General features: G+C 40.5%; 1 protein-coding gene across 6 annotated transcripts in view; it reads left to right on the forward strand.

Annotated features, from left to right (window-relative positions):
* The first annotated feature begins 10,382 nt into the window (after positions 1–10,382).
* Positions 10,383–12,133, forward strand: part of MAP3K4 (mitogen-activated protein kinase kinase kinase 4) — a 72,615-nt gene continuing 70,864 nt past the window's right edge. For all 6 annotated transcript variants that reach the window (XM_054162757.1, XM_054162761.1, XM_054162758.1 and 3 more), the window contains exon 1: positions 10,383–10,726. In XM_054162757.1, the coding sequence (XP_054018732.1) occupies positions 10,662–10,726 (65 nt within the window). In that variant the 5' untranslated portion in view covers positions 10,383–10,661. The remainder of the gene's footprint in view (positions 10,727–12,133) is intronic.

Genomic DNA, 12,133 nt, shown 5'->3' on the forward strand with positions numbered 1-12,133 from the left:
CCATTACCTCTTGTCCTTTTACTGGATACCAGTGGGAAGAGGCTGGCTCCATCTTCTTTACTCTCCCTAACAAAAATTTGTACCCATTGATAAGATCCTGCCTGTAGCTTCTCTTCTCCAGGCTGAACAATCCCAGTTCTCTTAACCTATCAGATGTCAGATACTCCACACCCTTCATTACCTTTGTGGTCCTTTGCTGGACTCACTTCAGCATGTCCATATCTCTTTTGTGCTGGGGAGTCCAGAAATCAGCTATCATTAGGAGGTGTTTTATAAACATATAATTACATTTTAATGAAGAATTTTTAACTGAAGTGTTGTTCTTCAACGTTAAATCCAGATAATAGCACTCCTATCCTCATATTGACCTTAATTATCCCTTTAGAAATCGATTATATATTTGGGACCAGTCCTGTTCAATATCTTTATCAATGATCTGGATGATGGGATGGAGTGCACCTTTAGTAGGTTTGCAGATTATACCAAGCTGGGTGGAAGTGTCTGCTTGAAGATAGGGAGGATTGCAGAGGGGTCTAGACAAATCCCCAGCAGCATTACAGGCCTGATGAGGAGTGGCTGGAAAGCTGCTCAGCAGAAAGGGTCCTGGGGGTGGTAATAGCCATCTGAACATGAGCCAGAAGTGTGCTCAGGTGGCCAAGAAGACCAGTCGCATCCTGTCTCTACCAGGAATAGTGTGGCCAGTAAGACTATGAAAGTGCTCAGCACTCAAGTATCTCAAGTACTGTGTTCACTTTTGGGTCTCTCACTACAAGAAGGACATTGAAGCGCTGGAGCATGTCCAAAGTAGGGCAATAAACCTGGTGAAGGGTCTAGAGAACATGTATTACAAGGAGTATCCCGAGAACTGGGGTTGTTTAGTCTGGAGAAAAGTAGTCTGAAGGGAGACCTTATCACTCTCTACAACTACATGAAAGGAGGTTGTAGAAAGGTGTGAGTTGGTCTGTTCAAGTGAGCAACAAGTGATAGAACTAAAGGAAATGGCCTCAAGTGGCACCAAGGGAAGTTTAGGTTGGATATTAGGAGAATTTCTTCACTGAAAGGGTTATGAGGCATTGGAATGGCTTGCCCAGGGAGGTGGTGCAGTCCCCATTGCTGGAAGCATTTAAAGTTGTGTAGATGAAGTGTTTAGGGATATGGTTTAGTTGAGGTCTTGTCAGAGTTAGTCTAATGATTGGACTGGATGATCTTAAAGGTCTTTTCCAATCTAAGCAGTTCTGTGATTCTATGATTCTGTTAGCCACCTTCCATAGCTTATTGAATACATACCTTCTCTTTCTGTGATAAGTCATATATATCTGATGAAGACCATGAGAGACCACCTCAGACAGGTTAGCTATAGATCAAACATCTGTTCAAAGAGTTAGTGTCTATCTAAGAGTTAGTTACAAAATAAAATAAATTCTGTGATCTCATCTCAGCCAGGTTAGAGTTATGCAGCATGTGATAAATTTTGTAACTGATCCACACTGAATGCTTCTGACAGGTGAACATGCAAGCTCTAGTCAGCAGTCCTTCTCTGGTACTACTGAAAGAACGTGTGCTTGCCTTTTTGAGAACTGGGTGTTCAGTCTGAAGATCAGCATTTTTTCCTAGCTCTGTATGCTGCAACCCCCATGCATTTTTAGAAAGCTGGAGTCTTTTAACAGAATCCAGCATATTTTATGTCAGTGTCTTAATATCTAGGCTATGTAGTAGGGCTAATTGACTGATATCTAAACCGGGATGAAGAAAAATTCTCTCCCAGACTTCAAACTATCTATAGATAAAACAATAGAAATAGTGCTCAAACAGGCCATAGTATTCAGCCAGTGAGAGAGAGTGAACTGAACAACAGCAGATCTTCAGTTTCAACAAGTCATCCTGTTCTCCACAGGAGGACTTTGACAGCTTTGTTTGTGTTTATGATTATCACCACAGCTGAGAGCAACTGTTGTCAAAGTGAAGGGCTTTAGAGTGCAGTTTACAGTTAAAATAGCTACTCTTAAAAAACAAAGCCCTTTGTATCCTCAGTCACAGTGAAATCCACACAAAAATGCTGATAGCTCATCCCTTTTTTTTTGCAAAGAGCATTTTAAAAAACATGCTGAGTAGTAAGAAAAACTAAGTACAAAGAATGATGTTACAAGTTATGTTAAGGTTACATAATATGTTAACATCTTAATTACTTAAACATCAGTGACATCACTTCGTTTTTTATGTCAAGCAAAACACAGTCATGGTATTAGTAATATAATTGTCATATACTGATGAGACTAACCACATACCTATAAAGACAATTGGAACTTTATCTTCATCTTTGAAACAAAACCAATATAAACAAGCTAATACTTTTACAGACACTGTCATCTCAGATTCTGCTACTGAACTTTCCTTTGACAGATGCACTAGGAATATTTATTTCCCTGACTTCCTGCTCTTCCCTGAGCACCAGCAACAGCAAAGCAGCAACTGCATTCACTGGCCTTAGCCTGAGATGAATTTTCACAGGGGTTCCCTAGGTACTCATGGTTATAGTAGCAATTTTTTTCACATGCTCTTCACGTGAACTATTTTTATGCCACTTTGCTGTTTTGTTTGGTGGGTTTTTTTGGTTGTCTTTTTTTTTTTTTTTAACTTTTGATTTGTAGGAAAAAATGAAGGAAAATAAATCCATCATTTTTTTTCTTACCAACAAAAGAACATGGATGGGATTCCGAACTGTTAAATGCATTTTACCCATATTTTGACAAAACTCTTCCTTCAATGGCATCTGAATCTGGAAAGTATTGGCCTATTGTGGGGATTTTTGGAAAATTGTGAGCCTAGGAAAAAAAGCAAGATGATGCATCCTCTGACTTTTTTTTGCAAAGCCATTGCTATGATAATAAAACACACATTAAAACAAAACCTAACAATAGTTTTCAGGTTTTCCCAATATTTCTTTTACTTTTCAAAACTGTGATGGTTCCATGGGTAAATCTAAATCACATGCTAGTCAAGATAGTAAAAGCAGATTATATTTCATTTATCTGTAACGTATTTTGTGTCAAAATCTAAAAAGAAGGAACTATTACTTCATATACGGGATAAAGGGTGGTTGTAGCCAGGAAGGGGTTGGTCTCTTCTCCCAGGCAACCAGCACCAGAACAAGGGGACACAGTCTCCAGCTGCGCCAGGGGAGGTTTAGGCTCGAGGTGAGGAGAAACTTCTTCACTGAGAGAGTCATTCGTCATTGGAATGGGCTGCCCAGGGAGGTGGTGGAGTTGCCATCCCTGGAGGTGTTCAAGAGGGGATTGGACATGGCACTTGGTGCCATGGTCTAGTCATTAGGTCTGTGGTGACAGGTTGGACTTGATGATCTTTGAGGTCTCTTCCAACCTTAGTGATACTGTGATAATGCAAGTATTGGAGACATATAAAACTCCACAGAGCATCCAAAGGCAAAGGCAAAACTTTTTCAAGTTGTCTATGGAAATAGTTCTGCTAGTTCTGTGTAGCCTCTGCAATTGTGATGGATGGATGTAACATTATTCAGACAGATAGGGTAGGGGAAAAATTATATTAGAAAAAGCTGTAAATTGGGTAAAATTTAAACTTGTCAACTACAAGCTTCTGTAGAGTTCTAGAAGAAGATTCTGCATCCACAGAAACCTACCTCCCCCAACAATCTGATTTCCTGTATTTGCACCAAACCCATTTGCTCTGGAAGAATTTTGTCCCTTTAATTCCACAGTAAATGTTAATCATCATGGTAATCATGATAAATAATCTCCATAAATTACCTGATGAAATGATTGAGATTTTATTTTGGTCTAATTGAACGGATGAAACATGTATATACTAGTGTTGAAATACTAAAGTTGCAAATTTAACAATGAAAATACAGGAATTTTGAAGTCAGAAGTCACATGATGTTTTGGTACCTCGAGTCATGGTTCAGACAGTCAGCTTAGTGTTGCTTTCTGTTCTGGCCTGAACCTATATCCATCCTTAGGAGAGGTCAAAACATGGAGTACTTGAAAGTAGGTTTCAGAAGGGTGATGACTATGTTTTATACAGCATATTTTTTTACTCAGAAATGCACTCTGAACAAAGTCTGTGGTGTTGGGTTGATGGTTGGACTTCATGATCTTAGAGGTCTTTTCCAACCTTACTGATTCTGTAATTCTGTAATTCTTAGAAAGCTTTTGTATATGCTATGGATCTTACAAATAACACAGTTGAGATCACTGGGATTGGTCAATTTCTTTTATTTAACCCATCCTCCTATGCTTCTGGAATAATAGGAATGGTTAGACCATCCACTTTAGCTGTTATTTACCTCCTCAGACCCAAACAGACAGAAGCCTTCCTAAACAACTTGAGAGGGTCCCCTGACTAATGAGATGAGCAGAGAGCTGCTTAAGATGGCAAGTGAAAAAATCAGAGGAAGAGGGTTCATAATCCTGTTTCAGTCAAGCAAATAATCAGGCATAATATATTACCTTGCATTTTATCACCTGGGCTATATTTATAATGCACCTGGAAATCCTAGTGATATCTCATCTCAGTGGAAGGTACTAAGTAGAGCAGCCAAACGCTGTGTGATACACAAGCATCAGTGGTGCTCTGATTCTTTGCATAAGGATGTGTGAATCATACAAAACTGACAGGAAAAAAGACTCTCTAAAATCCCATGGACTATATGAGTTTTGCTCAGTTGAAGGTCTCTGGGAAGAGAAAAGAAGGGGAAAATGAGAGGATTTGTTAACCTTTGCCGTCTAGGTTTTCATAGTGCTTCTAGCACTGTCCTTTATGGTTCTCCACAAGGTTTCAGAGGTTGTGTCATTCATAACTAACATCCATGACTTCTGAACTACCTCATAGTGGTGCTAAATGCATGGAGGCTACCTCTTCTATAGCTGTGCAGCAGAGAATGTCTCATAGATCTCAGCTCCCTAATGCAAGGATCATAAGCTGACTTCCTCTCAGAGAGACTGCTGCTGCCAGGAAAGCAGATGAGCTCGTATTATTCAACAGTTATTTCAAGTGCTGTATGCTTTGTTTCCTGGCATGGATATGTCTTAAAACAAGCTTCAGTTGAGGAAAAGGAAATGCAAAGCAATTATAATAATAATGACAGAAACTAATAAGACCCCAATGAGAATAAAACCCTCTGAACGCATTGAAATAATGTCTGATGGTAGATAACTCTTTAGAGTGTTTATACTGTAGGAACTGTGTAAGAAGGACAGAAATGATTATGTTCACAATGAGGTACAGCTTTTGTAAAGTAATGGACAGAAATTAAGGTGTAAGATAAAACCTGCCACACTGCTGTTCACCAGAACCAAGCCATCAGCATTACACCTCAAAACTCACCTTGAGAAGTTGTGGGTACTAAATTATTCCAGATGATTCAGAGCAAAGAAGGAAATGAATCCCATAAGCATTTATACATATGAGTAACTGTTCTTCCAGGGTTGTCCCATTGATTTCACCATGCCTATTATATAAGTGAGCTGATGTATATAAATGTTTGCAGGGATTAATGTTAAATTAAGATTAACATTTTCTCATAGCTGCTTGTAACTCCATATAGCTGATGCTATATGGAACTGCAGGAGTAAAAGGAATGTGCCAGCTGCACTGTTCTGCTGTGAATACTCTCACTTTATAGAAAGAGCTGTTGGAAGGGAGATGGACAAGAACTATAGAAGATATCCCTAGGCAGGAAAGTTTGATATAGATCTCAGATATTTTCTTATGGGTTAATGCAGCTGCTGTAAGGCAGATGTACAATTAGATGATTTAAAAGATACAGACTGCAACTTTTATTTTTTCCTTTTTTGTTTTCTGGGCTGATGAAAATAAACGGCATCATTTTAAAACACTTTAATGTAAGTAAGTGCTCAAATTCATAAGATGATGCACTAAATTGCACTGTCAAGAACACACAGGAACCATACGAATATGCTCTGGGTCTACAGACATGATTTCAGAGGATAGGACTCAATTCTTCAGTGGAGTTTTTTGAACACAGAATTACCATATTGAACATAAAATACAAACAAGCACTGAAATGATCTTGGTCATATTTATTAATGTCCCACAGCTTGTCACTGACAGTTGGGGAAAGAATTTAGGCAGGAGCTGAGCTAGCTTTATAAAGCAAACTGTGTTACTGATAATTAAGTTCAAGTAGCACTAAATTCAGTGCAGCTTATTTTCCCAGGTCTAAAGTCAGCTCTGTGGAAGACATAAGCTACTGTAGCCAGACTGGTACAGTACATATGTTGACTCAGAAATATTTCCAGTCTCTATATCCAAGAAAAATCATGTCTATGTCAGTATCTAGGTACCTGTGAATACCAGACAGCGGTTTTAGCTATGCCCAGCTTTACAGACACTAAACCCACAGACGAGCTTTACATAGTAAAATAATTTATTTTTTAAAATGGCAGTGTTACACACAGTTGCTTTTCAGGACAGAAAGTATGAAGCAGGGGGGAAAAGGTCATAACCCAGTTGAAGTGATAAAGTAATAATCCCAGGAATGCTTCTGACCTCATGCTACTCTTACTAATAAATACTCCTATAATAGCAATGAGTTAATGATATCAGGCCCTGTGTTATCTGATGTGCAGCATGTGAGGTGACAGTGTTCAGACAGAAATACTCTACCTCTGTCAAGTTAGCTGGCTCCTGTTATAGCAGAGGTGTTAAACCATGCTGCTGAACAAGCTTTGGCAGCTATCATGTGAGCTTCTGAAGTGAATGAATCACAGTGGTAACAGATGATTGAACAGGGGTATATACAGTGGGACTCCTTCATTTCCTTTTGGAGGTTCACACTTCTAATCAATTGCAGCAAATCTCAAACCATATTACACTGGAAACCAAGTTTCATTTCTTTCAAAAAACACTCCACCCTGATCTTCGGTGAAAGCAACAAAACTGTAGATGGAAGAATCTGCGTATTTCCAGGTAGAAATATATCTTGGTATTTTATTTTGACTCTGTAGTAGCTAGTTGCAATATCTGCATAAGAAAGAAATAGTGTTAGATTGTCTTCCAGGTATTAAGTGCAGGTATTTATTCTTCATGTTTTAATCACATTGCAGAAGAGCATTTCTAATCTGTAACTGAGAAGAAAAGAAAATTATATTTTCAGCACATTTAACAAGATCTGGACTAACTATACCTAACACATTGCTTTCTAGTGTCTGCTGCTGAAAGAGGAAGGATATCTAATTAAATTTACTTTTACTTTTAAATGGCTTTTCATAGAATTAAAGTAAGCAATTTATTGGAAGGAAAAACTACATCTACAAAGCTGTTTCCATTGACAGTTTCAATTCTGCATGTAGTTTACAGCTAATTACTACTTTTCATTAACTGTAACAAAAAAGAGAACATGTTGTGCCTGCGTAACATTCATAACATTACATAGAAGTTTGGCTTTGTGATAGGTACTGTGAGAAAAAAAATTGAAAGGTATTCTTATAACATATTTAATGACCTGCATGGACCCATCTTTCTTATTCTTCATTAGAATATTTTGTGCATAGAAAAGAGCTGTAGAACTCACAAATAGCTAAAGCACAGCTGCATGTACAAATCTGTCTGACGCTTGTGATGAGGAGAAAGAGATAATAGAATCTGTGCCCTGGGAATAGATAGAAATCCAAAGGGTAGTTGCAGTAGAAAATTTAAAAACTTATTTAGAAGATCTAATTTTATCACTAATATGCTATTGCCATCTCTTAAGTTTTTATTTAAGAGTATATACACTGATACGGCAGAAAGCATGCTGCTGAAATGAAAACCTAGTATTTGGGGTCACGATTTTGCCACATCAAACAATAAAATGCAGATTAACACATAATTTATTGTGACATCAGTTTAACTTTTGTGTCTTCTTCAGTCCCAGAGTGAACAATTTATCAATTTCCATGAACCTGTTCAATGATATGTTTTGATTCACAAAGCAGCAGAAGTGGTCCTTGAAATAAAAACACATTCATTAAGACAAAAATACTTAAAATAATTTCATGTGTATAATTTAAGATCTCTGAAACTTCTTTCAATTTTGTCTTTGCTAAATATTATGTCTATATGTGCTTTGACAGTCTTATGCCATCTGCTGTTTCCTGTACTATCAACTCCATATATTCCTGCATCTCTTTTCTTTCCAAGACCTCTTCAGGCCATTCATAAACCTCTCCTCTTACAGTTTTGTCCATGATGTCAGGAGCTATATTGCTTACTATGGCCCAATGCAGACAAAGAAGTGCCACTGTATCAAGCTTACAGCCTTGCTTTTCTTGGTCAGTTATCTGTAGTTTTAGCATATTCTCTATGGTATACTACAAGGACATGATACAACCCAATATGCTGGGTTGGCCTAAAGGAAAGGGGGAAGTGACATGTAGGGAAGCTTTTTCCAGATCTTGTTTGAGAGGATGAAGTGAACCCAAATTAGTTTCAGGAAACAATCATATTTACAAAAAGCAGTGGCAGTGGGCAGTCCCCATTTCCGTCTTTGACAAGGGCCCTTGGAGGATGACTTCACATCCATACCACCATGCTATCACATTAGTGGCAAAACATAGTATCAGACTTTTATCCTAGTTTGTGAAAACCCTGTGCTTCTAACATAGCACTGCACTATTTAAACTGAGTAAGCAAAGAAGCTGAAAAAAGTTGCTGTGACTGCTAAATATAAAGGCTTCTCTGTACTGTAAGTAGCTAAAGAGATGGTGTTAGATGATGATCTGTATGTAGCTGAGAGCTAATGAGCTTTTGCAATGAAGCTATTCCAACAGGCACATGTTATTTGCAATCACACTAAAAAAAAAAATAGTAGATCATGTGAAATAAGTAGATTTCTTTAAATTTAGATGCTTTATGTTTTCATGGAGATGACAACTAATTTATTAGGTTAGCACTTCAGAATTTCTAATGTTGACGTTACTCATCTAGGTTTTGTTCACCATGACTGATTAGTAGGACTGGATTGTGTGTATCTTCCTTTAGAGCTGCTTTTCACGCTTGGGCTGAGGCATTTGACCAAAAATTGTGAAGATGCTAAATACTGATTTTTTTCCCCTCCATTACACAAGGCAAGCTTAAGTAATAATTTCACATATAAATGGTGAATGTCTTGATGTCTAAATGAGGTCATCATGATGCACGCATTTGTCTTAACCTATAGAAAACAGGGTTTTCCTGCATGACGTTATTATCTGGTCCCACATTTTAGTGCATGTATTTACTAATATTTTATATATATATATATATATATATATATATATATATATGTAGAAGTATCTGCTATGCTTCAGCTGGTTTTTTAAAAACTCATTCCAGTGGACTTGTTAAAATTAATTTATAGAAACTTTTCTTATACAGATACATGCACAGCTTTGCATCATGAACTTTACAACTGACCTTTAGTATCAGGCTAGAAATGTGTGTAAGTACACTTAATAAAGAAACTGTGCATAAAGCAGAATCTGGCATTGATTGCAGTCCAAGTCAATATTTCAGTCTTGAGAAAAAAATATATATACTATTTGTACACATATTACTGATGCCAGGGTTTGCTGCTGTGGTTCTACTGCTGTAAAACAAAGGATGAGGCTCTCAATCACCAACCGTAACAAATCACTCACGGCACTTTTCTGCTTTTGAAGGGCGTTAACATCAGCATTCTTGCCAAGCTGCAGTTAGGAAACTATTTTTCCTCCATTTCCAAAGGATAACATTGTTAAGTTCTCTGTTAAGTTTCGATAACCAGTGCTGCTGAAGGATTTAGAAAAAACAGCTTATTAACATGAAATGTTGCTCTGTAAGCAAAAGAATAAATTGTTGTTTGTTTCCCCCCCACCCCCCGGCTGCTAAACTATGCGCAACCTTGATCATTCTTCCATGGAAGGCCTTTCATGACTTCGACCTATCTAAGAGAAGGCCGCGGTAGCTCCATCCTCAGCACGCTTTGACCATCATTCAAGTAGGCTACAAGAAGCTGGTACCTGCTGAGGGGAACCATCTTTCTCTCAATAACTAGATTTTTCTTCTATCCCTGGCTGCTAAAATTGTGGAAACTTGCAGTTTTTGAGACCCAGTCACCCGCAGTGCACGGCAGTGGGTAACGACTAACAGCTCTATCACGGGTGGGGAGAAAGCCAGGCGCCAGCTGGCGGGGCGACAGCTCCCGCCGCGCCCCCATCACTGCCTGGCGCCGGGATAAACGCGGCTCCTCCCGGTGCCATCATACCCTTCCGACCCCACAGGAAAAAAACCAAAAACAAACAAACAAAACGACAGGGATCCGCCGCAGCGCGCTCTATCCCCATCGCCTGCGAGAGGCTCCCCAACGCCCGGGAAGCGGGCGGGATAGCCCACGCCTCGCGCCGCTCCCCGCCCGCTCGGCCGCGGCAAAGCGAGCGACTCCAGCACGGCCGGTCCCTCCTCGCACGCCGTAGCGATGCTCCCGGCTTCTCTGCCTTCCTAGGTTCTTTTCAAGATGGCGGCCGCGAGGTCGGCCCTGCGCCGTGGGGTTCCTGCAGCTGGATAGAGATCCCCTTTCTCCCTTTCCTCGCTGCACCCCCGGTGCTGTAGCGGGCCAGGCTGGGCCGTGCACTGCGTTCCGCCGTCATGTCGGCCTCCGTGCATGCATGAGAGGCATCATTGCGCTGGTCTCTGCTGCCGACGCCATGGAGGAGCCGCCGCCACCGGGGAGGTCAGTACCCAGCGCCGCCAAATAGGGATCTGCGTGCGGAGAGCAGCGCAGGCTGCCTGCTGCCAGATTGTATGGCGAGGCCGGGGCTGGGGCTGGTCGGACCGCGAGCGGTGAGCGCCAGCAGTCCCTTGTGTATTGCGCGGGCGCAGACTGCCTCGCCGGCCGCCGGCGGGGCACGGCTGGGCACGGCGTCGGGAGCTCTGAGTTGCTGGGGGTGCGTTCTTGGCTTCCCCACCCTGTCGGTCGCTTCGCGATGCAGAAACTCCAGCTGCTGCTGCTGCTTAAGTGCTTTTATAAAGCGCCCGCCGTGTGGGAAACTGCTTCGATTGAAAAAAAATCTCTAGTGGCTGCGGTGGGTAAGGCAGTGTGTTTGTGGGCACTTTGCAATCAAAACCAAGTGGTTTTCTTTTCCTTTAGCTGAGCAGCAGGAGCAAAGGAGTGTTTCTGGGGCACTAGCAAGAACAGCTCTCGTAGAAAACTTTTGCAGGGACTGCGGGCCAGCGCCGGTTGTTGGGAAGCGTGCAGAAAGGAGGGGGGGTAGCTGTTGGAGCCCCCCGTGCGGCTGACGGAGTGTGACCTATGCTCGTTGACTTGTGAACTGCAGCGATAAAAAAACCCTGCCTTCTAAAAGGTTATCCTGTGTTTATAGCAGCAGTACTTAAACCCAGGTAGTTGCGTTTTCACTGGCACACCGATAAAGCAGCACGATCTTGGAGTACTGCTCCTGCCAACGTTGCAATCATTATTTGTCAGAAGAGGCAGAAAAAAAAAAATACACAACGAACGGTCCACAAAGATGTCTAGTGCTTTGATGCCTCAAGCTTTTTGCAATTGCTGTTACCTCCTGAATGTGCTGACCTGCAGATTGTTTTTTTGCAAGCCTCCATCTGTGCCCTGCTGAGAGATGGGGATGCTAATTACTAAATGGTTTTGTGTTTCCAAGTAGCTGTAGAAATGTTGCATAAGTCCAAGTTATTAATTCCCTGGCAATTATTTCTCCTTTTAAAATAACATCCTGTTGATGCACTTCACTTCTCACTAGGATGCATTTTCGCAAAACGTTTGTGTGATCTATTAGTGCTGTACAGCAGTAGTCAGGCGTATTGTATTCCAGATGTGCTGTGCAAAAAAGCTTTGTGCTCTCACGTTCTTGAGATCCTTCTTGGGTATTGCAAGCTGCTGCTCTGTACTGATGTAATAAAAGGGAAGTGGTGATGCACTCCAGTTTAGATTGAAGATAGGGTGTTTAACAATGTCTGGTTTGAGTTTTAATTAATGTATTTTAATGATTTGTTTTTCTTACGTCATGAGAATACCAAAAGCAGAAGATAAATAACAGTTAATTGGATTTAACAGAAATATTATGAAATATAAATGCCAGCATGGCAAGTAAGTTAGTAAGCTTCC

The sequence above is a fragment of the Dryobates pubescens genome, chromosome 6 (genome assembly GCF_014839835.1).
Source record: "Dryobates pubescens isolate bDryPub1 chromosome 6, bDryPub1.pri, whole genome shotgun sequence".
NCBI lineage: Eukaryota > Metazoa > Chordata > Aves > Piciformes > Picidae > Dryobates > Dryobates pubescens.